A 26,161-nucleotide genomic window follows, 5' to 3' on the forward strand; every position below is an offset into this window, starting at 1 on the left:
TATCCATGTCTTTCGAATTTAATTTCGGGTAAATGAACATTTAAGGTCAGAGTGTTGAGTATAGTTGGGTCGTGTAGACTAACTTGAAAATAAGGAGCGCAATTAAAATATACGGCTCCGTTGCATAGATTTGATTGGACTGCTCCAAGGAGTGAATCTTCGAATTTTAATAAAGTCTTGTCTCTTAATAACATAAGGATGGGTGAGTCAATTCATGTTCTTGATAATGGTTTTATAGCTACTTGAATTAATCTGAAATGAATGTAGTTGAATCCTTTTTGTTTATATTTTTCCAAAGCTAATGAGGATAATAATTTGATTTCTTCAAACTCGTTTTGTAAAGACAGAGTTTGTTCATGTTCTTTTATTGAATAAGCCGTTTTGAAATCAAACGTTCCTATTTGATATATATTCTCAGGGTTAATATGCGGTAATTGATTCTTTGATATTTCTTGATTAAAGGTCGTTATCTTAGTCATTATTTCTCTAGAATTAATAGTTGAATAAGACGCTGAAGTCGACGCGGTTCTTGGTTTAAAGAATTTTCTAATCGAAGATGCCATGATTTTAATCCGATTTTAAACTCATAAAATTTTACTAACCGTTTAATTCGACTCAACTGCCGGCTTGCCAACGGTCTTACTGCCTTCTTCGGACTTGCTGCCTGGAACACCTACAGTGACAGAGTTTTACTTAGACGGAGAGGTTGTTTTAACGGGTTTAAAATGGATTAAAGTCAGATATCTTGATGGTCAAATTCTTTAGACCAGTTTGTATCGTTTTAGCATCCGATTCCAGTTTTATTTTTATTTCTTTCTATTAATTTGTTTACAAAGTTCTTAATTTATTTTGATTTTATTTATTTGCTGGATTAAAAACAAACTTATGATGACAAGATTGTGATTAATACTTATTTTTATTGATCTTGATGTTACAATCTTTGGTTACAGAGTTGCTGATAGAACTTAAAAGTTTACAGAATTTCTAGAGAGAAGGGAGAGCGATTTTTAGAGTGAGAAAGAGCTTTTCGAAAATTGCCCGTGCTTCGTTCTTCCTCAAGGGTTCTTTTTATAGGCGAGGTTTGCGTATTGATTGGTTGCCATGTGTCGTCTTCTAATTTGACCGACACTCGGCTTGCTACGTGTCGTCTTCTGATTGTGCCGACACTTTGCTTGCTACGTGTCAGGTCTTGGGTGACTGGTGGAGACCTTTATCGTGTTGTTTCAAAGTCTCCGGGTGGGTCACATGCTTGTCTCATGTGGGTCCCTTGATGTTTTGGATGGTTATCCTTCGATAGTGGTGTCTTGGATGTTTATACAGATATACTCTGTATAATTATTTACATCAGTGAGGCGGTGCATTGCGATTATAAATAGGTCCGAATTCTGGCTCTCGAAATCATCATCTCTTCTACATGTGAACGCGGCAATGATAAAGGCTTCCTCTTCGTATTCTCATGGTACAAGTGAATGCGGCGATGATGAAGCACTGGAAAGTCTGCAGGACAGAGTTTCATTTCTAAAGTGAATATTCTCTTTTCATATCTACAAACATCAACATTAGGATCTATAAACGTTTTATAATCTGTAATTCTTGATTATGAATTGGCTTCTGGTGTTGAAGGCTGGGAACGGATCTGAGTTCTTAGGAGTATATCAACAAGGATTTGTATGTGTAGACCCTTATTGAATCTTGAGCTATAAAGACAATACCATGTTGATGTTATTCTTTTCATACTCCTGTCTGATATCATCAGTATGACTGGAGACATACATGAAGAAGCTGAGAGTTATAACCGCTTGCTTGACAAAGTGGTAGTTACAATGGAAGAAGACTCACGAGTCTGCACAGGAAACTGATGTCGCTGTGACAACCCTCTTGAAATTGGAGCCACCTGTGTTGCCAATACAATCATGGATGAGATGGGTTTAGGTTGTTTTTCCATTTTTCTGAGTTTCCTCCCATTAAATATGTGCGGTAATTGATCTGAAATTATGTGAACTTTACATGAACATTGGAGAAAACAAGCTTTCTGGCACTCCAACTAATCCATTGATGCCATATAAGTTCCTGGAAGCACTTGCTGTTATTTTTAGAAAATATTTAATCAACTTTGTTTTGTAATATTAAAATCTTTTTATTGTTCCAGTACTTATTTATTGTTAATAAAATGATAAGTTTATATAGGACACATAAAAATCCTTTATTAAATTATTTACTGAAATCATACGTTTTACATCATGCATATTCCAGCACTTGCTTATTTTTAAGTTTATGTAAAAACACATACAAATCACATAGATAATAGTCACATAATGTTAATCTTCATGCATATATTTTATATGCATATTTTATAGATAATAGTCACAGAATGTTAATCTTCATGCATATATTTCATGCATATATTTTATATGCACCTGATGTTTAAATAAACTCTCTCTTAAAAGAAACGAGAAAGATCAATTCTTCAGTTCCTCAAGTCCATCAACATATTTTCTTGAATTGATCATGTTCCCAACGACACAAAAACATGAAAGGTAGTGAATAAGTTGTTATATATTTTCAACTTAATTTCTATGTTTCTTCTTTTCTTTAGGTTCTCATCACCACCTGTAAATTATTTTAGATCAAAGTTAATGTTATGTTTTTGGTATGGCATGTGAGTTTCCTGGATTGAGTCCACCAGCAGCAGGTCTCAAGGGTTTAACAAGTTTGAGTGTAGTTGGCGGCAAGGTGAAACGATTAAATATGTAGGTTTAACAACAACAGATGAGGGGAAGAAAATTAAAACTGATGAGAGGCAAGAACTGAAAGATAATCTTGGGAAAGAAGAGGAAGATATTAAAAGCTTTGAAACAGAGGAAAAAGCGTTGAGAAGAAGAAAAAATTAAAGGCTGACATGGAAACAAAACAATGAAGGAAGATCTTTATACAAATCTGAACAAAAAAAATTCAAATTGCTTGAGAGGATCATGCATGTACGATACAATCTTCAAACGAGTAGTTTTATTACACAAGTTGTTTTGTCTTTTGTTATTGTTGTTTCAGAATGGATGTTGTATGCCGCCAGAGACATATAACATGGATGATGGATGCATTAATGTGACATTTTGGTATAGAAGAAAAGTGGACCACTATGAACTGTGGAGGAACGATTGGAGCATGTTGTGTGGCATCTAGGTGTCTTCTTTATAGCATCTCCATTATGTTTATCATCTCTCACCTGTTGATTTTTTTGGTTACCTCTTGAGCACAATCTCTTCCTTTTGCATTCATTTTAGTACTCAAGCAGATGTTTGTAATGAAGTATAACAATTGGGTTGATCTTATCTTACGCTGAGAAGATGGAGATGGTGCCAATGAAGAAGGATTAGGGTTCTTGAAGAAGTTGTTTAGGAGGAAAAATGTGAGCAACAAAAAATGTATTGTCTTATAACGAAGAAAAACAATGAATAAAAACAATGATATAGATATTTTTGAGGGCTTTTGTCTTCTTTATGTATGTGTCCTAAGATTTGATGACTGTATACTCTTTTCCTGATCTGGTATAATTAAACGGAATACGTTCAATCCATAAAAATATATCTTAGCCCATATTTTTTTTGAGTTTTTCTTTTCAATACAATTGTTTGTTGTAATGTATCAAGATATCAATCTATTGGATTTAATACAATCATAAAATATTATAATTTTTTAATTTTATTTTATGAAATCAATCATTATAAAAATTATGTAATGTATGGCAATTAAGTTTTCCATTGATTTAAATTATTTTTACTTAATGAAACCACATATATTCAAATATGGAATGAATTTGATTTTTATTATTTATATAATTAAATTCACAAATTTATGTATAATTAAACTTAACGGTTTGAACTCTACTTAAATCTTCTTGAAATAAATTAAGTATTATTTATTTAAACTTTATATTTTTTATTATGTCAAATTGAAATAGAAAAAATAATATTATATATATTATTACATTTTCTGAATTATTTTGCTAATTTTGTAGTCTCTAAAAATAAAGAATAATGAAGGTTGTTGTTATTTTAATTCAAACCAAACATATTTATTAAAAATAATAATATGATCTCGGAATTCTTTTCATTATTTGTTTTTCTGTGATATCATTTTCTATAATGATTTTAAATACTTCATAAATTTATATAAAATAGTTTTTATTATAATTTTCTGTTCGTAGGGCGAGTCTACCCTAGTATATATATATATATATATACAACAGTTATTCTTTCCTTTTGGGTTTTTAACAAATGTAGATTGTTAACTATAATAATACTCTATTATACCAGAATTATTATTGAAAACGGTTACATGTTATTCGGTTACGTTTGCTATGTAAGTATTCCACCCAAATTATTTATGTATGTTATTTAATATTCTGAACCTTTTTCTGAGAATTTCAATCTTTTATTTGATTAATATAACATGTTACTCTATATAATTAATTTATGTATGCAGTTACATTATTGATACATCTTTCTAAAATGACATGTTAATTACTCATTGTAATTACGACTATAAATATAATAACTGAATATATTAAAAATATTTTGTCATATATGATTCAATACTTTTGTTTTTCACCTTTTCTAAATAAAATTAAATTAAAATCTATTTGAAAATTAAATTCAAATACATTTTCAAAATTTAAAAAATTGTAATTTTTATTCAAAATATTCATCTGTTTATATAAATATTCTCATCTACTCTAAATATTAATCTATTTATATAAATATCCATTCTATTAAATTAGAAACAAGACCAGTTTATATAGGTTTAGTCCAACAATAAAAATTCATGAATCAATTAAGATAAATAATAAATATAAATAGCTGTTTATAAGAAAATTAAATTATTTAATCTATTTATTCTATTAAATTAGGAACATGATATTATTATAGAAGTTATTACTTATAAAAATATTTTCTATGAGTTTTAGTTTAACGGGTTTTAAATAGGTTATTCGGTTAAAAATATTTATTAAATGTGATTTTACTTAAAGTTAGTGAAGACCTTATTAACCCATTTACTTATATATATTTAACACAATATATTAAAAGTTACTTTTTCATATATTTTCAAAGATTTTTTTCGGCTTTCGGTGTAGGTTGGATTTGATATTGATTTTCGGATATAATACTTTAAAAACCTTTCGAGTATATAGACCAAACCTAATAGATTATGAGACTTTGATTTTCTGGTTGATTTCGAGTTTGGTTTTTTGGATACAAATATTTTTAACTAATTATGTTAGGTAACTAATAAAAAATATAATATGTTGCCAAACTTTAGGAATAAATTTTAAAAATGATTTCTTAAATACATATGACATAAGTGTATGATTATGCAATTTGACATATTTAATATAGTTATCGAAAAATATATTAAATTAAATTAATATTAAACACAAATATGATTACAAAAAATAACACAAATTTAAAAATAAATTAATTAAAAAAACAAAAAATATATCCGTCCTTTTGAAAGGGCGGGTCAAAATCTAGTAATTGTTTAAAGTGTATCATTATAATTTAATTGTAAGAGAAAAACATGTTTTGATTTCCCGAAGAAAAAAATGTTTTAAATTATTGGCAATTCATGAAAACTATAATCAATTTGGACGACAAATTGAAAATAAAACTAAAACCTAAAACATATTACAGCTACCTACGAAATACTGAGAGGGCAAAAGCAGCTGTAATTAGACCCAGAGATTGAAAACTCCATACTGTCTCAAATAACAATAATTGCATTTTCCATTCATTAGTGGAGTTATCTTTTCGTTAAGTGGTTTTCACTTCTAAAATGTACTGAGGAAAATAATTCTTTTTTTTTTCATTTTACTATTGTTAATTATTATAAATCTTTTTTTTTTTGAAAAGTATAAATATATATATTTAGAAGGCTAAATATAATAAAAGTTAAAGAAAAAGACAAAAATAGCACTAAATCAAGTATTTGTTCCTAAACTAGCATTCAAAGTCAAAAGTCACAAAAATAGCACTTAATGTTTTATCAAAAGTCACAAACTTAGGGTTTAGAGTTAAAGGGTGGGGTTTAGGATTTAGGGTTTAGGGTTTAGGGTTTAGAGTTTAGGGTTTAGGTTTAGATTTTAAAGTTTAGGGTTTGGGGTTTAGGGTTTGGGTTTAGAGTTTAGGGTTTAGAGTTTAGGGTTTAGGGTTTATGGTTTAGAGTTTAGGGTTTAGAGTTGAGAAATGAGGTTTTGGGGATAAGATTTCAAATTTTGAAAAATAAAAAAATTAAAATTTCAAAGGATAAACTTAGAAATGTGCTATTTTGGTCATTTTAGTTTTTGAGTGCTATTTTTGTGATATAAACTTAGAAATGTGCTATTTTGGAGATTTGACCTAAAAATTAACATAATTTATAATGGATGGAAAATGTAAAATACCAGATGAAAACATGTGTTTTACTGTAACCAGAGAATATTAGGTTGGTTCCACATTGATAGGATTTTGGAGTGAATCCTAACTAACGTTTTTCTGACCTGAAAACAAAGGATAAATACAAAATCATGATAATTAAAGTTTTCAGATCTGAAACAAAGGATAAATATTGACAAAGAACAACATGAATATAAGAATGTCATTTACATCAAAATCATATTAGTATTCTTGCACTCTCGACAACAATAATGCATGTTTAGCAAAGACTTTTAAGCAACCATGGACTTTAAAATGCTGTTTATAAAAATTTAGCAATAAAAATAGATAAAAAGTGATTACCTTTTATTTGTATCTCCAATCGTTGACCAGATAAAATATTGGAGTGATGATTGAGAACAATTGACATAATATTTATAAAATGAAAGGAAAGTTAGTCATCCGATTAACATAATTGTGAGACCTGAAGAAGTCGGCATTTCTTTGTTGTCATTTTCTTCAGAGGTTTCTTACTTCTGTAGAAGCAACATAAGTGAAAGTTAGTGGGAAGTTACTAACTTGTAGTGGAAAATTTGAACGTGATACAGAAATTAAGGGATTTAGATTTTGGTTTCAAAATAAATCGATTAACAATTGTTTTTCTTTTTTATTGATATTAGGTTTTTAAACATGATTATGTGTCAAATTTTTATTGGTGAAGTGACTTGTGCTTTAGTATATAAGGTATTTGATTGGTTGTTGATGTTTATTAGTTATTTATTTTAATCAGATCTAAAAATAAAATGTAAATATAGAACTAATTAATATAAATTACCAAATAACACAAGTAATAATAAAAATAATGATTTATTGTAACTAATTGTAGAATTGGAGAAATAATATATATGTTTTATCAATTTTGGTTCGTTATCAATTTTTATATATAATTAAATAAAATACTTTAACTTTTTTTTATTGAAAGAAATTTAATGGTTATATATTCTTATATAAAAGAATTAGATTTGTAGGTAATGAATTATCAGAACTTTTTATATTTTCTAAAGTCCACACAAAAACATTTACAAAATAACTTCATGATAAAAACATCTGATCATTGTATTGGGCCTATACAAAAAAACTATCTTTTTTTATTTCTTATCATCTTATCATCTGATCATCCGATCAAGTTTAATCTTATCTATTAAAATAGAAGTATGACTTCTTTCATGTGAGATTTTTTTTAATTTGGACCATCATATAGAAATTTTATTGCATGTATTTTATTAAGACTAATAATACATAGAATCTTTGAACTATTTTAATCCTAATATCTTTTGATATCTTTTAATTTTAAATATAAATATATTTATTTAAAAAATTCTAAAAAATCTGTTTAAAAGATTTTGACAAGATCTAAATTTTCAAAAATTAAATTTAAATAATTTTGTAATTAGATCTGAAATATTATTATACATTAATACATTCTGTTACCATCTATAAAATGAAAAATTAAAATTCTATCATATTTTTATCTATTATATAATTATATTCAATCATATTAAAGAAATTATTATATTGAGCTAAATATGATAAAATTATATTAAATTGATAAATTTATATATTTTATTTTCATGAGTATAAAATATTTATGTTCAAAAATAAAAATATAATATGTTGGTAAGACGGGTTGATATTAAAAAACTATATAATACATGTATAAGCATTAAAATGTATTTCATTAAAGCTAATAATATAAATTTTTTGTAACTACTTGAATCATGACATTCTCCACTTTAAATATAAATATATATTTATATATTATATTTTAAAAATTCTAATAAATATATTGAAAAATATTTTGAAAATATCCTAATTTTCAAAACGTTTATGTAAATATTTTCACTAATTTCATAATTAGCAATGAACTATTATTATGCATTAATATATATATTAAGTTATCATTTATAAAATGAAAAATTAAAACTCTATCTTATTTTTATCTACTTTCTAATCATAATCATCATGTTAAAATACAATTCAGAAACTAAATATGATAAGTATATTAGATTGATAAATTTATAAATTTTATTTTCATAAATATAAATATTTATAGTAAAATATAGTACGATGAAAAAACGGCTTAACATTAGCAAACTATATCATACATGCATGTATGTCTAAACATTAACATATCTTAGACATTTGTATATACAATAATATATTATCTTAAATGAATAAGACTAAAAAATATTGGTAAAAAGAAATCTACCTTTAAACGGTTAGTCAGAATTTAGCATAAATTAAATACAAAATAATTTTTAAATATATTTTTTCATGCATATAAAAAAAAGATAAATATATAGTAAAAATTTACAAATACATGTGACGATTTTGAATAATTGATTAATGATAACATGTAAATTATAAAATTATTATATTTGGAATAGTTATACAAACATCTAAGTATATAATTAACGCTAAATATATGTCATGAATGATTTAACAGATATGTATATAAAACTGAAAACAAACAACTGCGGATCGAGATCTAGTCAATACTATTTAAAAATGAAGAAATTCTAAAAATCTACTTACAAAAGGTTGTTACACCTATACATTTTTTAGTCCAACCTATTGTATACAACTAAATATTATTAACTATCCCCTATTATATAGCAATCATATAATGTCCTCTAATGTTTAAATAAATCTCACCCACTTTAATAAGATCATGACTACATATATGGAATGATTCAAATGGTTATTTTACTTAAACCAACTTTCTTCAATCCAACATATATACATTTGATATAAACGGCACCGAAGTTTCAATACGTAGGGGTCATTATCTTATATACCATCATCCTCCATTAGATCAAAATTTTCTTACGAGATCAACTTTTGAAATATAAATAAGCCATGTCTTATTAAACATTATTGATCAAACCTCAAGAGTATTTTCCACCCAAAATTTTATAAAACGAATCAGTGAATTTTGCTAGGTCTGGGGTTTTTGGACTTAATTAGGTATTTAGAAAAAATATATTTGGGTTCGGATCGGTTTCTTTCGAATCTGGATGATTTCGACTCCATAATTCAAATACCTATAATATATCTGTTATTTTTTGTACGTAACGGGTATAGATATGTTCGGATATTTAGGACTCAAATAATACTCAATAAACATAAAAATACTCGAAACAAAAAAAATATCCAAAAATCTAAACAAATAACCGAAAATCTAAAAAATACTCAAAAGACCTAAAATTTTACCCGAAATCTGACCCGAGGAACCAAAGAATACCCAAAATTGTATCTGAATACCCAAAAATATATTTTTAAAATTTGAATTTTTACTCGAAATCCAAAACTATAACCGAAAATTCAAACAAAAAACTCAAAAAATATATGTATACCGAAAACATATCCAAAATACACAAATATATCTAATATACACAAACATTTTGGGTACTTTCGCTCCCAAACGGGTTTCGGGTAGGTCTCAGACGCAAACAGAGACCCACATTTCCAAAAAATACGTATTTTTCTCTGGACCCGATGTGAACCAGTATTTTTGAGTTGATTTTGGTTTGGTTTTTCGGGGTTCATGTAAAATGCCCATGCGTAAGAGAGAATTACATAAGATTTATACAGAATTCCAAATAAAATAATTCATGAATTATATATTTTTTTAAAAAATTATTTCTTTTATATAATTCGACTTTGTAACATAATAATGTAAAACAATCACAAAATACTAATTCATATCAAAATTTGTTATAACAAAAAAACCCGCGGGTCAAAATCTAGTTTGGATTTAAAATAGTACTAATTTGCCGAGAAGGTCTTAGTCTAGCGGCTAGAAGAGTGCCTTAGGCACCTTGGCATCAGGGGTTCAACCTCTCCATGCCTCCTCTTTTCTCTAGAGGGTTGCAATTCATTCCCTTCTGTTGTTTTCGCCTCTGATTTTTGATAACTCGTTGATTGGTTTACTCGTCTCTGATCTTTGACATCCAGATCCCTGAACTGGATGGGTATATGTCTCATTGTGATATGTTTTGAAACATGTAAATAAAAACCTGAGAAATTTTCTGTCTTTCTTTTTCTGCATATTTAAGACTACGCGGAGGATACGTGATATAGAAGAGGAGATGGACAAGAGAGTTAAGTCTGGGGAAGGTAAGAAGTCAAGTTGGAATCTTCCGGTATTAGACGTGATTCAGGCAACGCATGAGGAGTGTCCAAAGTGTGGAATGAATGGGTATGTATCAAAGCCCTTTGAAGCAGAGCAGCTGAACAGGGAAGTATCTCGCTTTTTCAATTCTCCTTCGCATACTAAATCATAAAAGAGGGAATGGGCTGGAAGAAGAATGGTGAAGGAAGACATAAACTCTTGTCTCTTCTGCAACTTGAAGTAGTAGTAAGCCCATATATATCTCTCTCTTTCTTGTCTTAAGAAACCACATCTTTCTTAAAGCCTTTTTGAACTTTCTTGTAAGAAACAAAAAGAAAAACAGAATGACGATTGCAAAAGAGTGTATATGTAGAAAGGCCAGTGTGACGATATTGTGGCAGCTAGACCAAGAAACTAAGAACAGTTTCCACTGTGAAATTATATTTTCTCGTTCTTCTCTTCCAAGTTGGTTTGGACAGGGAAGAGAGGCATTGATAGTATGAATGTGAATGATTTAGGATTCTTGTGTTAGAAGAGTGCGGAAGTGGACATTTTAGTTATACACACTAGTGCTTGTGATATAAAGGTTGAAGATAGCTTTTACTTTCTCCTTCTCCTTACTCTAGAAATGATTTTAAATGTTTCGTACAAGTAACTAATCGATATTGTTGCCTTGCTGGTGGTTAGCTCTATACAACATTCAAACACATCTTACTTGCATGAAAGAAATGGTTACAAACGAAAATAGCTAGTTTGACTTTGACTTTTAAACACGACCGGTAGATGGATTCCCATTTAGAGGTGGACTTGTGCGTGACCATGAGGCTTTCTCGAGCATTTCAGAAGCCCAATAATAGAAGTCCAATCATTGACCGCCACGTAGATATCTCACGTCTCGTTAACCAATCACAGAATGGCTGTGACGAGCACGACGTACGCAGTAACGATCCTTTTAAAAGACGATGAGAGAACGAACACAGATTTTGAAAAAAAAAAAAGAAAATTAAAAGAAAACGCGGAAAGTTTTTCTTCTGCTCGCGAGATTGTCAATTCGATTCCTTGTTTTTATTTTTCATCTCCGGCGTAATCATGGTATAGCTCCGATCTCTATCTTTGCTCATTGACTTTCTTATGGTTTGTTCCGTCTATCGGACCATCGGGCTTTGTTTTGTTTAGTATGTGCGGTAGAATCTGAGGATCTATATATGTATCAAAGGATTTACTCTGTGTTTGAAATACGAACCATGGGAACTTTCGCATCATGCCAAAACTAATCTATCAATCAATTAGCTAAAAATGAAACCGATTATAAAATGACGACACAGTTGGTTGGATCTCTTTTGAGTTGGATCAGCTATCTGCAATTATGGTGCTTGATTTTGGAATTCATGGCTAAATCTTATCTGACCTTGCATAGATACATGATTTCAATAATGTTTCGAAGTGATTCTGATGACTCTATGGGTGTTGATTTTGATGGATTGCAGACAACTTCAAAGAGGCTCGCAGACAGGAAGATTGAGAAGTTTGACAAGAACATTACTAAAAGAGGTTTTGTTCCTGAGACCACCACCAAGAAGGGCAAGGATTACCCTGTTGGACCCATTCTCCTCGGCTTCTTTGTCTTCGTCGTCATTGGTTCATGTGAGTTTCCTCTTCACTTTATTAGGTGAAAGTCCATATTCATGCAAGGCACCAAAATGACCTTCTTCTTTTTTTAGTTAGGTTTCGTGTTTCTTTGATTGATTATACTGGAAGCTTCCAAGTGTTAACTTTGGTTTTGGTTCTACGTTTTCTTTTACTTCCATACATCACCAGTAACGAACCATTTATAATATAAACCATTTTGATTATACTATGTGTATATATATTGACCCTCCATATGCTTTGTTACAGCTCTCTTCCAGATCATCAGGACCGCAACTAGCGGAGGCATGGCATAAATCGAATCACAGTTCAAGCTAGAGGAAACGCCTTTTTCAAAATTGAATCTCTTCTTCTTCTTCTTCTTCTGTCTTGACTGTTTTTCCATTATACTGTAGAATGCGTTAACTTTCTGTTTACTTTACATGTTATAAAGATTTTTGAGAATCTTTTTCTATAAAAATCTTGTCTTGAAGTTAGTTGCCAATTGCTCTTGTTATGATGCTTTTGTATACTACTTGTTGACTTGTCTCAACTTGGTTCGCCTACCAAATGCAATTACGATTAAAACTATTTCCCAGCGTTTAGTTAAACTATTTTCTTCCAAACAGTTTGGTGAAGCTAGATCATGGTCGGCCAACAGTTGGATGGACCGCGATGATCTGGACCCGACACACCAAATTACACAATCGTTTTTGAATGCCCTGCACAAAAGTCAAAAAGTTGTGGTGAACTATTCTAGTCCAATCAATAGTCAAGAGAATCAAGAATGCTTTTGAAACGAAATTTCTGATTCAGCAAAATATTGGAAGTAAATGATAACACATGATGGGAAAACACACACAAATTATTCATTACTAATAATTCTTTTGTTATCATCAATTGGACCGGACCGTCATGTATTGATATGTAATAATAGTTGGAGAAGAATGGAAACATTAATAAGAGGTTATCATCATGAGTTATCTCATCAATCATTTTTTTTCATTTTTAAAATTATAAAATGGTAATTGGTATGGTTAAATGGAAGTGACATGATTGAACAATGGCATCATATTTGATGGGGATGACAAAAATGAACCCCCACGCTTTACGACTACTTTACATTCCCTGTGGAATCATGATTTTCAAAACTTAATTATTACACCTAAAGAAAAAGATAACCCAAGCCAAATTATTATGCACATGTACTTAATTACATTCCTTGCACACCCACATTTTCTTCCTTTTTTTCCAACTTGCACCATTCAATAATGACTTTCTTACAACAGCATAACTTTTGGAATCAAGTTTTTTTTTTACTTGGTGTAAGGAATCAAGTTATTTGCAGTCATTCTTTCTGACGGATGTCTGGCACTTAGACATATATGTATGTAAACATCTCTAGCTCCCAACTCTACATAATGTTGCAACATATCTCTCTATCTTCCAACAACATGCATGATTCTTGCCTTCTTCCTCTCTTACATGTGGGAGTTCTTATGCAACTTAGCATTGTATTCGAATAATGTTTGTTTCCGTAAGAATCTAACATAAGATACCAAGAAGATTGCAACTGCAAGTATGACTAGTAGATCTATTTTGTTGATATTGGTCATAAGGAAGGTTAAAATTTACAAGAGAGAAAGAAACAAAGGTTGTACTGTTTGGTCTGCTAGAAACATTTGGTTGGTCCACATACAGTTATAACAAGAAAATGAAGAAGTATTTTGTAAAATTAATTTGCTGTAGTAAAAAATGGCATAACGTACAGAAGAATAAAGTTAGAAGGGAAAATGAAAAAGGAAGGGGTAAAAGAGGAAATGTGAAGAATAATTGGGAAGAAGGAAATAATCAGATGGGGCCAAGTTACATGGAAAAAGAAGAAGCAAAAGAAAGATAAAAAGACAATTCAAGACAAAAAGACGAAGATGAAGAAGAAGAATTGGTTTTAAAAAGAGACCGAGAGAGAGATGGTGGGAGGTTAACTCTGAAGCCCTTCTTCTTCTTCTTCTTCTTCGTTTGTCTTCAAATCGGTGTGTTGGTGATGAATGGCTAACTGCCATTGATTCTCTCTCTCTCTTTCATTTTTGGTCGGGGCATGGAAGAAGAGCTTGCCATGCTCAAACAGTTCATCGGCCAGCTTCAAGAGCTCTTGCACAACGGCTCTCATCCTCCTTCTTCACCTCCCTCTTCCTCTTCCTCTTCTTCTTCGTCGTCTTTTATAGTTCTACACAACCCTCACTATCAGAACGGGTGAGTATCTAGATCTAACTAAGTGTGTGCTTTCGATCCTCTTTTGCAAATTTGGGGAAGTTCGTAAATGTGTAATTCCTTTAGGGCTTTTGGTGCAATTTCAATTGTTTCTTGGAATCATCCTTTTGAATTAGCTGAAAGATGTGAAATTGATTCCGATTTGGTCATAGAGGGAATCATTTTTTTTTGCTTATAAGAAGTCACACTACATATTTAGTGTTTCCAGTGCTTAAACTGGAAAAAAGGATTGATTGTTCTTTTACTGCTGTTCTCTGGTGTGAGTGCTTTATATGTTGTTGATGGTTTTTGTTCCCGAATGTGTCTATTTACTGATAGATAGTGTCATGTTTTCTTTCTTCTTTCCTGTTGTTATGGCAGATGGTGTTTGCCCTTTACTGAGGAAACTTCTGCTGATGATTCTTGTGATCTTCTAATGGCTCCTGGAAAGAGGCCTGGGGGGATCTTCAACATGTTAGAGACCGTCAAGCAACCTGTCAAACGTTCTCGAAAAGACAAGAAGAATCAAGGAAAATCATCCACCGAAGGAGATGGAAACATGGATCAAGAAATCTGGCAGGAGTTTCCTCATGATCTCTTCGAATCTGTTGTCTCCAGACTCCCCATCCCTAAGTTTTTCCAGTTCCGTGCAGTTTGTCGTAAATGGAACGCTCTCATCGATTCAGACAGCTTCTCCCGCTGCTGCACCAACCTCCCTCAGACCATCCCATGGTTCTACACCATAACCCACGACAATGTCAACTCGGGACAAGTCTACGACCCTTCTTCCAAGAAATGGCACCATCCCGTTATCCCTGCACTTCCCAAGAAGACTATTGTCTTGCCTATGGCATCCGCGGGAGGTCTAGTGTGCTTCCTCGACATTGGCCACCGGAACTTCTACGTGAGCAACCCTCTGACCAAGTCTTTCAGAGAGTTGCCAGCGAGGTCGTTCAAGGTGTGGTCTCGTGTCGCAGTAGGAATGACTCTTAACGGAAACTCCACCAGCGATGGCTACAAGGTCTTGTGGGTTGGATGCGAAGGAGAGTACGAAGTTTATGATTCCTCGAGCAACGTATGGACCAAACGAGGGACCATCCCGTCATACATAAAGCTCCCCGTACTGCTCAACTTCAAGTCGCAGCCGGTGGCTATCCAAAGCACGCTTTACTTCATGTTAACGGAGCCCGAAGGGATATTGTCCTACGACATGGTCTCAGGGCAGTGGAAGCAGTACATCATACCGGGTCCACCGGACCTGAGCGATCACACGCTAGCGGAGTGCGGGGAGAGGTTGTTGCTGGTGGGTCTTCTGACGAAAAACGCTGCCACGTGCGTGTGCATATGGGAGCTGCAGAAGATGACGCTGCTGTGGAAGGAGGTTGACAGAATGCCAAACATATGGTGCTTGGAGTTTTACGGAAAGCACGTGAGGATGAATTGTCTAGGCAACAAAGGTTGTCTGATGATGTTGTCCTTGAGGTCCAGACAGATGAACCGTCTGATTACCTACAATGCTGTTACTAGGGAATGGGCCAAGGTCCCTGGCTGTACCGTTCCTCGTGGGAGAAAAAGGCTTTGGATCGCTTGCGGAACGGCGTTTCATCCCTCCCCTACGGCTAGGGCTTGATCATCTCTTTTGAGGTTTGTGTCCTCTTGGAATCGAATGGTTCCACCACTCGGTTGGTTGGTTTGTTTTCTGTTGTTTTGATTTTTGGTGTTTTTTTTTTTTTGAATATTCGGGACTGTAATATACTTTACAAAGGATTCGTGTTGTGTAATAAATAACTTTGGGTTGTGTGATATAACTGGTGGGATCTGACTAAACACAGTGAAAACTGTTGAACCCTTTTTGTATTCAGAATCAACCACGTGTGGCGTTCCAAGTGAACTAAAGCATAACATAAAGAAGATATTCTTGATAACATTAACTTGCAGTAAATACAAAGTTGACACATTCTACAAGTAGTATAAAGAAAGGGAAAAAGAGACGAGAGAGATTATCATATTGAGAATGGATTCTTCTTAGCTTGAATGATGATTAGGTTCTTATGCCATGCCTCCACTAGTTGCAGTCCTGATGATCTGGAAGAGAGCTGTAATAAATAAAGTATACAAGAAGGTTAATAACTCTATTAATACACACATTACACATATAATCAAATGATTGATCATGGTTGGTTAATGGTGATGTATGAAAGTGATAGTAGCTAGGCTACTAGCCACATAGGGACGTAATCGTCGAACCAAAAACGAATCTGGAAGAAACACGAAGCCGAACCCTAAAAGAAGCTATTTGGTGAAAGAGACTGGAAGTCTCACACGAGCCAATGACGACGAAGACAAAGAAGCCGAGGAGGATGGGTCCAACGGGGTAATCTTTACCCTTCTTTGTGGTGGTCTCGGGAACAAAGCCTCTTTTGGTGATGTTCTTGTCAAATTTCTCAATCTTCCTGTCTGCGAGCCTCTTTGAAGTTGTCTTCAATCCATCAAATTCAACACACACACACACAGTCAATAACCATTATTATTAAACATAAATGCAGATAAGACGTCAGCTAATACGACTCAAATTTCGAAGAGGGGGTGCGATTCTGACATGAGATTCAAAGTTAGGCTTTAATTTAATTATATTTCAAATGCAAAAGTAAATCCTCGAATCATACTGACACAATACAGGCAAAGATCGAACTATACCATTGTTTTACTCCGGAGAAGAAACACTCTTGGTAGAGGAAACAAGGAATCGAACAACAATACTTCAAACCCCTTTTTTTTTCTTCACCTTATAATTTTCAGCTAATAATATGTATCAATATACGGTGTACCGCTACTCTCCCGTGTTTCTTCACCACCACCAGCTAAACAAAGAAAGGGATCAATCTCCACCGATTGCTATTCTCACACCGCCACCTCGTCACAGCCCTTTTCTAATTGGTTACACATACGTGTGATATCTACGTGGCAATCGATACGTGTACCGTTCTTTTGGAGATTTTTTTCTTTCTAAGATTAGAATCAGGGGAAAGAAATCTGCCGTGTCATGTCAAATTAATGAAGTAATTTTTAATCCCACGTCTCCGACTCCACTTTATTTTTCCTTTTAAAATAAAGTTTACACTAAAAATACTTTTTCGTGACAAAAAAAAAAAGGTAAAAATACTCTAATATTATATATATAAATTATTTTATGTATTATATGTTTTTACATATTATAAAATAATAAATATATATTGAATAATTAAAAGTCAGTAACTATTACATATATAATTAAATTGGTGCGAACGTATAAATTAATTTTATTAATCCAATTTTTTTAAAATTTTTGATAGGATATGTAATTAAATTTAAATGATATTAACATACATAGTATATTTTTAATATCAATGTCTATTAAATGATGATTTCTACTCATATGTTTTTTTTATCATATGTATCTTTAATAGCAAAAACTTTAAATTACTGATAACAAAATTTCCATTGTGTGATTAATAATTTTAGTAATTTATAATTTTAAAAAATTATCAATGTTAGTTCAAAACTTTTATCAAAAAAATTATTCAAATTAAATTTTGAAACTAAAATATTTATTTATTCAATATGGTTTATAGTATAATTTAGAATGATATATATACATATATATATATATATATATATTAAATCTTAATGATTAATTAAATTAGACTTTTACTTATATGATTTTGTAATCATTTGTATTTTGTATAAAATAAATTTTAAACCATGAATCGCAAAATTTAAATGTGAGACTTTTAACAGTTTTAGTAATTTATAGTAATTTTTTAAAATTCAAAATATAACATATACGGAAAAATCTAAATTTTTATAATACGGTTATTGTGGTTTTTTTAATTTATTTTAATAGTTTGAAATTAAACAAATTTGATAGAAGATACCCTATTTTTTATCAGATCTTTATTATTCAAAATCATTAATTGTCATATATATTTTAGCCACATTAGGCAATTCCGTAATCTTTATTTAAGGAAATAATAAATGACATTAATAATGAAGTTATGGTTAGTTTAATAAAAATCTTATTATATAATTAGATGGACTAACCTATTTCTCTAATAATTCTAAGAATAATCCTAGTGATGACATGTGACTACAAAAAGAAGTTGTAATGTTTCTCAAATAATATATAGGGGATTTTCTACTCTTTAACAGTGTAAACATATTTTTTACTCTATATATAGAGTAATTTTTTTTACTTTTTGTTCATCACTCTATTTTTCACTCTAAAATATAGTACCATTGTAGCAATATCCAACTCCACTATTGTAGCAACTATTGTAGCAATATCCAACTCCACTATATCCAACTCTAAAATATAGTACCATTGTAGCAATATCCAACTCCACTATAGAATTACTCTATTTTAGAGGAAAAAATAGAGTAAACCATTCACTACAAAAAAGAATTAGTTAGCATCAATTATTTTTAATATTTGCATTAGTTATAAATGATATAAAATAATTTTACATCACTTAAATAAATGATTCTGAAAGTGGTGATGCAAATAATTTACATCATTTGATTGATAATTGATGTAAAAATATTAAATATTTGAATCAGTTATTATAAGTGTTGTCAATTTATATCAATTATAATAAAATGATGTTAATACTTATATCAGTTTTTTAAAATGATGTTAGTCTTAACATCTTTTAAATCGATTTTAATTATTTATTTCATTTATTAATAAATGAAGCAAAATTTATATCAGATTTTTTTATTAATTATCATTTATAATTATTAATTTTAGTTATTATTACTTGTATTTAATTGATGTTAAAATCATTTCAATAGATAAATTTATGTAAATAAATAATAAATAAAAATATTATTAAATCACCATTTCTTATTTTCTTTACACTGAAGATAGAATCTGTTAAAGAAAAAAGAATTCGTCACGAAACTTCAATATCTATCTTCTTCCGTTGTGAGCCTGCGCCTACAACACACAAAAAAATTCGATATTAGTTCTGACTTTAATTGATTCCAAATAATGAATATTTGTTTCATTTAGAAATAAGTAATTTAAAATAATATCACTTATTTTTGTGATTCAAATTAAGTGATACAATCCAGTCTTTTTTTTGTAGTGATTGGAGATGGTCTTACATGAGCAAAAAACCTATTACAAACTTAACATTTTCAATCGTTTTCTCTACGATCCGAACAACTAAACCGTACTAACTACGACCGCAACCTAATTATAATTCAGTTTTTTTTTTCTGGACTTGTTATTTAATACTTAAAACTATTTTGATAAAGATATTGTTAGTCAACCATTAAATCTAAATGAATTATAACTTTTTTAGGTTATATAAAACATTATCGAACTTAGCTTTTTCCCTATTTAGATGTATCCAATCAAAACAAATTACATTAATCTTAAGCTTTTTGGAAGCTTATTGAATTGAGTATTTGAGAAAATTTTAATATATACTAAAACCAAAGGATTTTTAAAAAGAATTGGGATTTGAGCTAAATTTTAGGAGGTCTTTACAATCGAATTTAGAAAATTTGAGAAAATAGATGAACTGAGGCTTTAAATCGTTTGTAGAAAAGATTTTTTGTTTTGTTTTGTCAAAACAACGTCGTTTAACGACTAAACATTTGTTAATTATTATTTAATAGATGATTAAACACAGTGTTAAAAAGTTTGGTCAATGAAAATATATAATTATTATATTTTGGTTGACTAAGAGTTAAGGAATAAAAGAATTTGGTATAGAGTTTAGAGTTTTTTTTTTACTTATTTTTGAAATTCAGAATTTAAATGTCAATTTCCCATCTGTTGAATACCAAGTTTAACAATGTTCATGTCATCTTCCATCCATTGTTATTTTTGCCTCTAAAATCAATTTCACTCGAATCCATTGTTGTTGTTTTTTTTCTAAAATAGAGATTGCTATTTTTTCTTCTACATTTAAGGGAAGAAATAGTAATCTTTATTTTTTACTCTATATTTTGAAAATTGTTATTATAGAAGAATATATTGGAGTTTGATCAAAAAAAAAAATACATTAGAGTAAACTCTATCTCTACTATAAGGATCCTATGTTTTAAAGGAAAATATAGCAAAATACATTAAAAATAGCTAGAACAACATTATACTTCATCAATCCATTATTTTAATTAATTCGAATGACATTGACATGGCATTAAAATGAATGGTACTTGATAACTTTTTTTTGATGGATTAATAATTTTGTTTAGAGAGCTAGTAGATGCTGAATTAGTTACAGAAGCAATCCATCATTTTCACCATCATTTTGTTGTCTATGATTGTAGCATACAGAGAAATCAATATTGAAACCCCGTTACCGATCTCATGATGAAAAAAAAAACCATTTTTTTATAGGAAAAGCGGGAGAAAAACATTTGTTTCAGCAGAAAATTATTTGAAAAATAAAAGACGCCCAAAAGAAAAATTAAAAATCAGTTGCAAAAAAAAAAAAATTGAAAAAAAAAAAAAAAAAAAATGAAATGCAAGGAAGGAAACAAGAAGAAAAGGAAAAGAAAACAGTAAGAAACAGATTAATTAAAGAAAATAAAAGCAAGGAAGGAAAGAAGAAGAAGAAGAAATAGAGAGAGGAGATTATTGGTACATCTCCCCCTCCTCACTATCGCTATTAGTCAAACGTCTCATCTTGTCAGATCGGCGGTCTTTTACTCTCTGAGGGTAATAACGTTTCTTCACTGCTCTTACTTACTTCCCCCCAATATTCTAGCTAGGTAAAACCCTGAGATTTGGGGGATTTTAATCTTTCACTACAATCTAGCTGTATGTTTCTGATAGATGGACGAATCAATAAATGTGAATATGAATAGTCTTCATTTTCTACACGTTTTTTTTAGCTGTGTGTAGCTTCCCCTTTTTTATGTCTTCTTTTAAGCATTTTTGTTGCTTCTCCGGATAGAAGATGTGTGTGATTTTACTAGGAGGAGTTTTGACAGTAACACTGATTCATAACCTCTTTTCTTTTTAAAAAAAAAAGAATCCACCGTTCGTTCGTTCGTTAGTTAGTTAGTTAAGTGAATTTATTGGTGGTTTTTGGACCACTTTTTTTTAAACATACTAGGGGGTAATGGGGACCGTACTGATTGGGATCGGAACCTAACTTACTGTCACATTGTTTTTTTCTTTAAGACACATCACTTTGGTGCCGTATTCTTTGACATTGCTTTTCATTCACTGTGTAGACCCTATGAGTAAAAGCTTTTAGGTAACCTCCTTGGGTGGTTTAGTTAGGAACCCTTCTGCAAAGTACAAAAAAAAACAGTAAAAACGTTTTAAATTAATGTGCATTATTAAATTAGATTCCGTTTACATCGTGTGGTTTCTTCTCAACTTGCCTTGCATTTGATATTCTTTGGCCCCATTTCAATAAATGCCACTTAGTTTTTGTGTGATGGAGAGAGCACGCACCCAAGAAGAAAAAGATATTTAGTCTTTCTCTTCCCCCCTCCCTTTTTGATGGTCTCTAAGTGTGAAACATAGAGAAGCTTTCTCTTTTGCTTATTTCAAAGGAGAGTGTGTGTGTGGTGCTTGATATTCACAAAAGGTCTTGACGTCTTCTGTTAGGTAGCAAGCATTACAAGGATTTTGCTTAGTCTTCTCTCTTATTTGATATTTTCTTATATGCAAAGCTTTGCAGGATTTGTTGTTACTCTGGCAGGTCTCTCCACATCTTCTTGCTATGGACTGTAACATGAGATCTCCGTTGCTGTGGGACTGGGAGAATCTGATCATCTCCAATCCTTCAAATGACAAAAAGCAGCTTACTACTACTACTACTACTAGTGAGTGGGAAATTGAAAAGGGTGAAGGAATTGAATCTTTATTTCCCTGTTTGGATGGCCTCCAGAGAGTTAGTAATGACTCTACCACCAGTTTCTGGCACACCATTTCTGTATCAAAAAGCTCACAGTCGATCTCTGCGAACTCAGCATCTCCCATAATCAGACAAACAAAGCTTGCATCAGAAAATTCCCCTGGAGATTCTTGCAGCAACATAGATTTTGTCCAGGTGAAGACATCCACAGCTGTTGAATCAGACCTTTGTTTAAAACTTGGAAAGCGGACGTACTCTGGTAGAGACGTTTCTACGAAGCTGTTGGCTCCTTGTGTTGTTACTCGGAAGAAATCTAAGTCCTGTGGTCAGAGCAGCATGCAAGTCCCTCGTTGCCAAGTTGATGGATGTGAACTGGATCTCTCATCTGCTAAGGACTATCATCGTAAGCATAGAGTCTGTGAAACCCATTCAAAGTGCCCCAAAGTTACTGTGAGTGGCGTGGAACGACGATTCTGCCAACAGTGTAGCAGGTAAATACCATTATTATAATTATGTTCTGGCCTCTCATTTGATTCTGAAGCTGCATGCTCATTGTTGAGAACATGTTGTCATTTTCAGGTTGCATGCCGTCTCTGAGTTTGATGAGAAGAAACGAAGCTGCCGCAAACGTCTTTCTCATCATAATGCAAGGCGTCGCAAGTCACAAGGAGTCTTTCCATTTAATCCAGAGAGGGTGTATGGTAAGAACCCACACCATAGCTTGACATAAACTATGTTTTTTTTTTTTTAATACCGAGAGGTTCGGGCCAGAGCCCATAATTCCTCGGACCTCTGACACAATGGCCAGGGTTCTTTCTAGTTGAGCTAATGACCTCTAGTGACATAAACAATGTCTTCCTAAGGATTTTTCTATCTGTCTCTGTCACGCACATACACAACTTCATTTGATGGAGATCTAAATGTGAAATGCTTATTCCTGCAGATCAAAGACAGCATACAAATGTTGTGTGGGGTACCACTTGTGATACAAAGCCAACACAGAGGGAAAGTGGCTTTACCTTGAGCTTCCAGAGAGGCAATGGATCTAAGGAAGAGCAGTTGTTTGCTAGTAGCAACCACTCTTTATCTGCGTATCAAACCTCAGGCGGGTTCTCAGCAGGGAAGAACAAGTTTCAACTTGGTATTTGCTCTTCTTCACTGGTCTTTTTAATATATATATATATATATATATGGGTCTTGTAGATATCTAGTTCCTTTGACATTAGGTGAACTGTTTTTGGCAGGTGCGGGAGAATGCTCAGAAGTCCTCCATCAATCTCAAGATTTCCACCGTGCTTTCTCTCTTCTGTCAACTTCTTCTGGTCCCCTGGTTCACCCACATGCACAGCAACCACTGTCTCTACTTTTTTCATTTGATGGTGTGCCAAAATAGGCGAGTAAGTGATTTGGAATTTGTAAAACCAGTTAGCTTCAGCTAGTGGATACTAATCCAAACCTATCAGATCAGCTGCCTCCTTTTGTTTGTTATCTTTATTCTTGTTTCGTTACTAATTAGTAAACAAAGTTACTTGTCAACGAAACACTAAACAGTGAATATATATATATATGATATAACTCTTGTTGACTTTGCAAAGTATCTGGGTCTTTCTTTTAGAGTTTAGACTGCTGGATACACTTGTCACCTGTACATACAATCTTTGTGGAGATGCCTCTTTGTCTCAAATTAGAAAGTGTAGTATCTAGAGGGAGATGTTAGAAGTGATGCTTCTGGAGGCTAAAAAACACTATACCAAATTCACTTTATCTAATCTTCTTTTGTCACAAGATGCATCATTTAATGAGAGTAGACATGGCTGATAAGAGTAACGAAATTGGCATCCAACAATCCAAGTACATACAATAATACAACATGATTCAAGAAGAAGTTGAGATACGATACAACATGATCCAAGAAGAAGATAACTTATTAGCTTTGGCAAAGTAGATGAAACCAAACCTAACCATGTATTTCACTTGAGCAAATGAACGTTACACATAATGGAGTGAGTTTGCATTCCTTACTCATATGAAATGAGTAGGGAAAGTACCATGTGTTGTTGGCTGTGGTTAGACCGTGGGATTGTGTTTGGTCCCATGCGAATCCGAAGACGTTGACAGAAGAGAGAGAACACTGTAGATGTCTTGCGACTCATGGAGGCCTCCTGAGTATTCACCTACACCTGCTAATACATATAACTCAGCTTCAACACCAGAGATTTACAAAATACCAAGATGACTAGTAAAAAAAAAAAGAGGGTGAATATATCAAACCTTTGCCAGGAAGTTGAGAGTTGGACCTCCCTGCAGAGAACCCTCCAGAGGTTTGAAACGTAGAGAAGGAGCGGCTGCTACCAGCATACAAGTGCTCCTCAGGGCCACGGCCTCTCTGGAAGCTCAAGGTAAAGCCGGTTTCCATCTGTGTAGGCTTTGTATCATAACTTGGACTCCATATATACTTTTCAACAGGGCTGGTGTTAAGGGACAACCCATTCCACAACATATTTGGATGCTGTCTTCCATCTGGCAGGAGTAAACATTTTCACATTAGATTCAGGTTGTGTCTGTGTATGATATAGAGAGGTTCGTTGTAGGTTCTTACTGCAGTCCCTCTGTGGCTTGCGACGCCTAGCATTGTGATGCGAAAGACGTTTACGGCAGCTTCGTTTCTTCTCATCAAATTCAGAGACCGCATGCAACCTGAAAATCAGAATATAATATCATGCAGGCATGTGAACATAGCCACCGGTCACAAGCATATAATGATGGCTTTACCTGCTACACTGCTGGCAGAATCGACGTTCAAGGCCACCCACAGTAACTTTGGGGCACTTTGAATGGTTCTCGCAGACTCTATGCTTGCGATGATAATCCTTAGCAGATGAGAGATCCAGTTCACAGCCATCAACTTGGCAACGAGGGACTTGCATGCTGCTCTGACCATACGGTTTGGATTTCTTCCGAGCAACAACAGAAGGAGCCAAGAGCTTCACAGAAACGGCTGAAACCTCATTGTTACTTCTACCCCAAACATCTTCAGAGTAAGTCTGCTTTCCAAGTTTCAAACAAAGGTCTGATTCAGCTGTGGATGTCTTAACCTGGACAAAATCTATGTTGCTGCAAGAATCTCCTGGGGAAGTTTCTGACGCGAGCTTGGCGTGTCTGAATACGGGAGATGATGAGTTGGTGGAGAAGCCGGTGGTAGAGCCACTACTGACTCTCTCGAACGAGGGAAATATAGATTCAATTCCTTCACCTTTCTCAATTCCCCACTCAGTAGATGGCTGTCTTTTGTCATTTTCAGTCTTTGAGGGGTTGGACATGAGGAAATGATCCCAGTCCCACAACGGAGATGTCATGTTGCAGTCCATTGAAGATGTGGGTTGATTTCATAAGCCTACAACCAAAATCCTGCAAGAACCCAACCACAGAAATCAAATAAGATAAGAAAAAAGGCTTTTGGATTTTCAAGAAACCACACAGTTTAATCATATAAACAATGAGCAAAGAGAGAAAAACTTTCTATGTTTTTCAGGGAGACCAGCTAAAATGGGCAAGAGAAAGTGTATTCCTTTTCTAAGCTCACTCTTCTTAACTCTCCATCACACAATGACAAAGTCGGCATTTATTCAAATGGACCCACCCCACACACACACACAGAGAGAGAGAGTCCTCGAATCAGAGTGCGCCCAGAATATGAGCAACTTGTCGATAGAAACAAACAAAATGTAAACGGAATCACTATTTTAATCGCTAAACCCCCAATTACTCCTCCTTTGTACTTGGCAGAAAGTTCAAATCTACTGTCATAAGCTCTACAAATGAACACGAGCAACTTGTCA

General features: G+C 32.4%; 5 protein-coding genes and 1 long non-coding RNA gene across 12 annotated transcripts in view; 4 read left to right on the top strand and 2 right to left on the bottom strand.

Annotated features, from left to right (window-relative positions):
- The first annotated feature begins 1,335 nt into the window (after window positions 1–1,335).
- On the top strand, window positions 1,336–2,049 carry LOC106294219. Its single transcript, XR_001260773.1, has 3 exons — window positions 1,336–1,376; window positions 1,467–1,523; window positions 1,624–2,049. It is a non-coding gene; the product is annotated as an uncharacterized LOC106294219 (long non-coding RNA).
- Window positions 2,050–11,468: 9,419 nt separating this feature from the next.
- Window positions 11,469–12,704, top strand: LOC106293077 (stress-associated endoplasmic reticulum protein 2-like). The gene is made up of 3 exons (XM_013728748.1): window positions 11,469–11,673; window positions 12,069–12,225; window positions 12,478–12,704. The coding sequence occupies exons 1-3, from the start codon at window positions 11,671–11,673 to the stop codon at window positions 12,522–12,524; spliced, it is 207 nt and encodes a 68-aa protein (XP_013584202.1). The 5' UTR covers window positions 11,469–11,670; the 3' UTR covers window positions 12,525–12,704.
- A 1,418-nt stretch (window positions 12,705–14,122) lies between these two features.
- Window positions 14,123–16,262, top strand: LOC106295728 (F-box only protein 6-like). The gene is made up of 2 exons (XM_013731699.1): window positions 14,123–14,460; window positions 14,839–16,262. The coding sequence occupies exons 1-2, from the start codon at window positions 14,306–14,308 to the stop codon at window positions 16,085–16,087; spliced, it is 1,404 nt and encodes a 467-aa protein (XP_013587153.1). The 5' UTR covers window positions 14,123–14,305; the 3' UTR covers window positions 16,088–16,262.
- Window positions 16,263–16,356: 94 nt separating this feature from the next.
- Window positions 16,357–17,364, bottom strand: LOC106295729 (stress-associated endoplasmic reticulum protein 2-like). The gene is made up of 3 exons (XM_013731700.1): window positions 17,155–17,364; window positions 16,780–16,936; window positions 16,357–16,553 (listed from the first exon to the last, which is right to left on the bottom strand). The coding sequence occupies exons 1-3, from the start codon at window positions 17,155–17,157 to the stop codon at window positions 16,507–16,509; spliced, it is 207 nt and encodes a 68-aa protein (XP_013587154.1). The 5' UTR covers window positions 17,158–17,364; the 3' UTR covers window positions 16,357–16,506.
- Window positions 17,365–21,773: 4,409 nt separating this feature from the next.
- LOC106295150 (squamosa promoter-binding-like protein 11) lies at window positions 21,774–24,045 on the top strand. Of its 5 annotated transcripts, none has more exons than XM_013730967.1 (5): window positions 21,774–22,072; window positions 22,138–22,813; window positions 22,902–23,023; window positions 23,266–23,463; window positions 23,567–24,045. In XM_013730967.1, the coding sequence occupies exons 2-5, from the start codon at window positions 22,188–22,190 to the stop codon at window positions 23,713–23,715; spliced, it is 1,095 nt and encodes a 364-aa protein (XP_013586421.1). In that variant the 5' UTR covers window positions 21,774–22,072; window positions 22,138–22,187; the 3' UTR covers window positions 23,716–24,045. The 5 variants fall into 5 exon arrangements, with proteins under 5 accessions (XP_013586421.1, XP_013586423.1, XP_013586422.1 ...); XM_013730969.1 differs by having other exon boundaries at window positions 22,167–22,813; XM_013730968.1 differs by having other exon boundaries at window positions 21,774–22,052; window positions 22,146–22,813.
- An 88-nt stretch (window positions 24,046–24,133) lies between these two features.
- Window positions 24,134–26,161, bottom strand: part of LOC106295152 (squamosa promoter-binding-like protein 10) — a 3,040-nt gene continuing 1,012 nt past the window's right edge. Inside the window, exons 1-5 of one of the 3 annotated variants that reach the window (XM_013730970.1) lie at window positions 25,843–26,130; window positions 25,095–25,730; window positions 24,922–25,019; window positions 24,594–24,842; window positions 24,134–24,505 (exon numbers count right to left, since the gene is read on the bottom strand). In XM_013730970.1, the coding sequence (XP_013586424.1) occupies window positions 24,390–24,505; window positions 24,594–24,842; window positions 24,922–25,019; window positions 25,095–25,690 (1,059 nt within the window). In that variant the 5' untranslated portion in view covers window positions 25,691–25,730; window positions 25,843–26,130 and the 3' untranslated portion in view covers window positions 24,134–24,389. Of the gene's footprint in view, window positions 24,506–24,593; window positions 24,843–24,921; window positions 25,020–25,094; window positions 26,131–26,161 lie in introns of those variants that run through there. The other 2 variants (XM_013730971.1, XM_013730972.1) reach the window with 2 other exon arrangements.

The sequence above is a fragment of the Brassica oleracea genome, chromosome C5, assembly GCF_000695525.1.
Source record: "Brassica oleracea var. oleracea cultivar TO1000 chromosome C5, BOL, whole genome shotgun sequence".
Lineage (NCBI taxonomy): Eukaryota > Viridiplantae > Streptophyta > Magnoliopsida > Brassicales > Brassicaceae > Brassica > Brassica oleracea.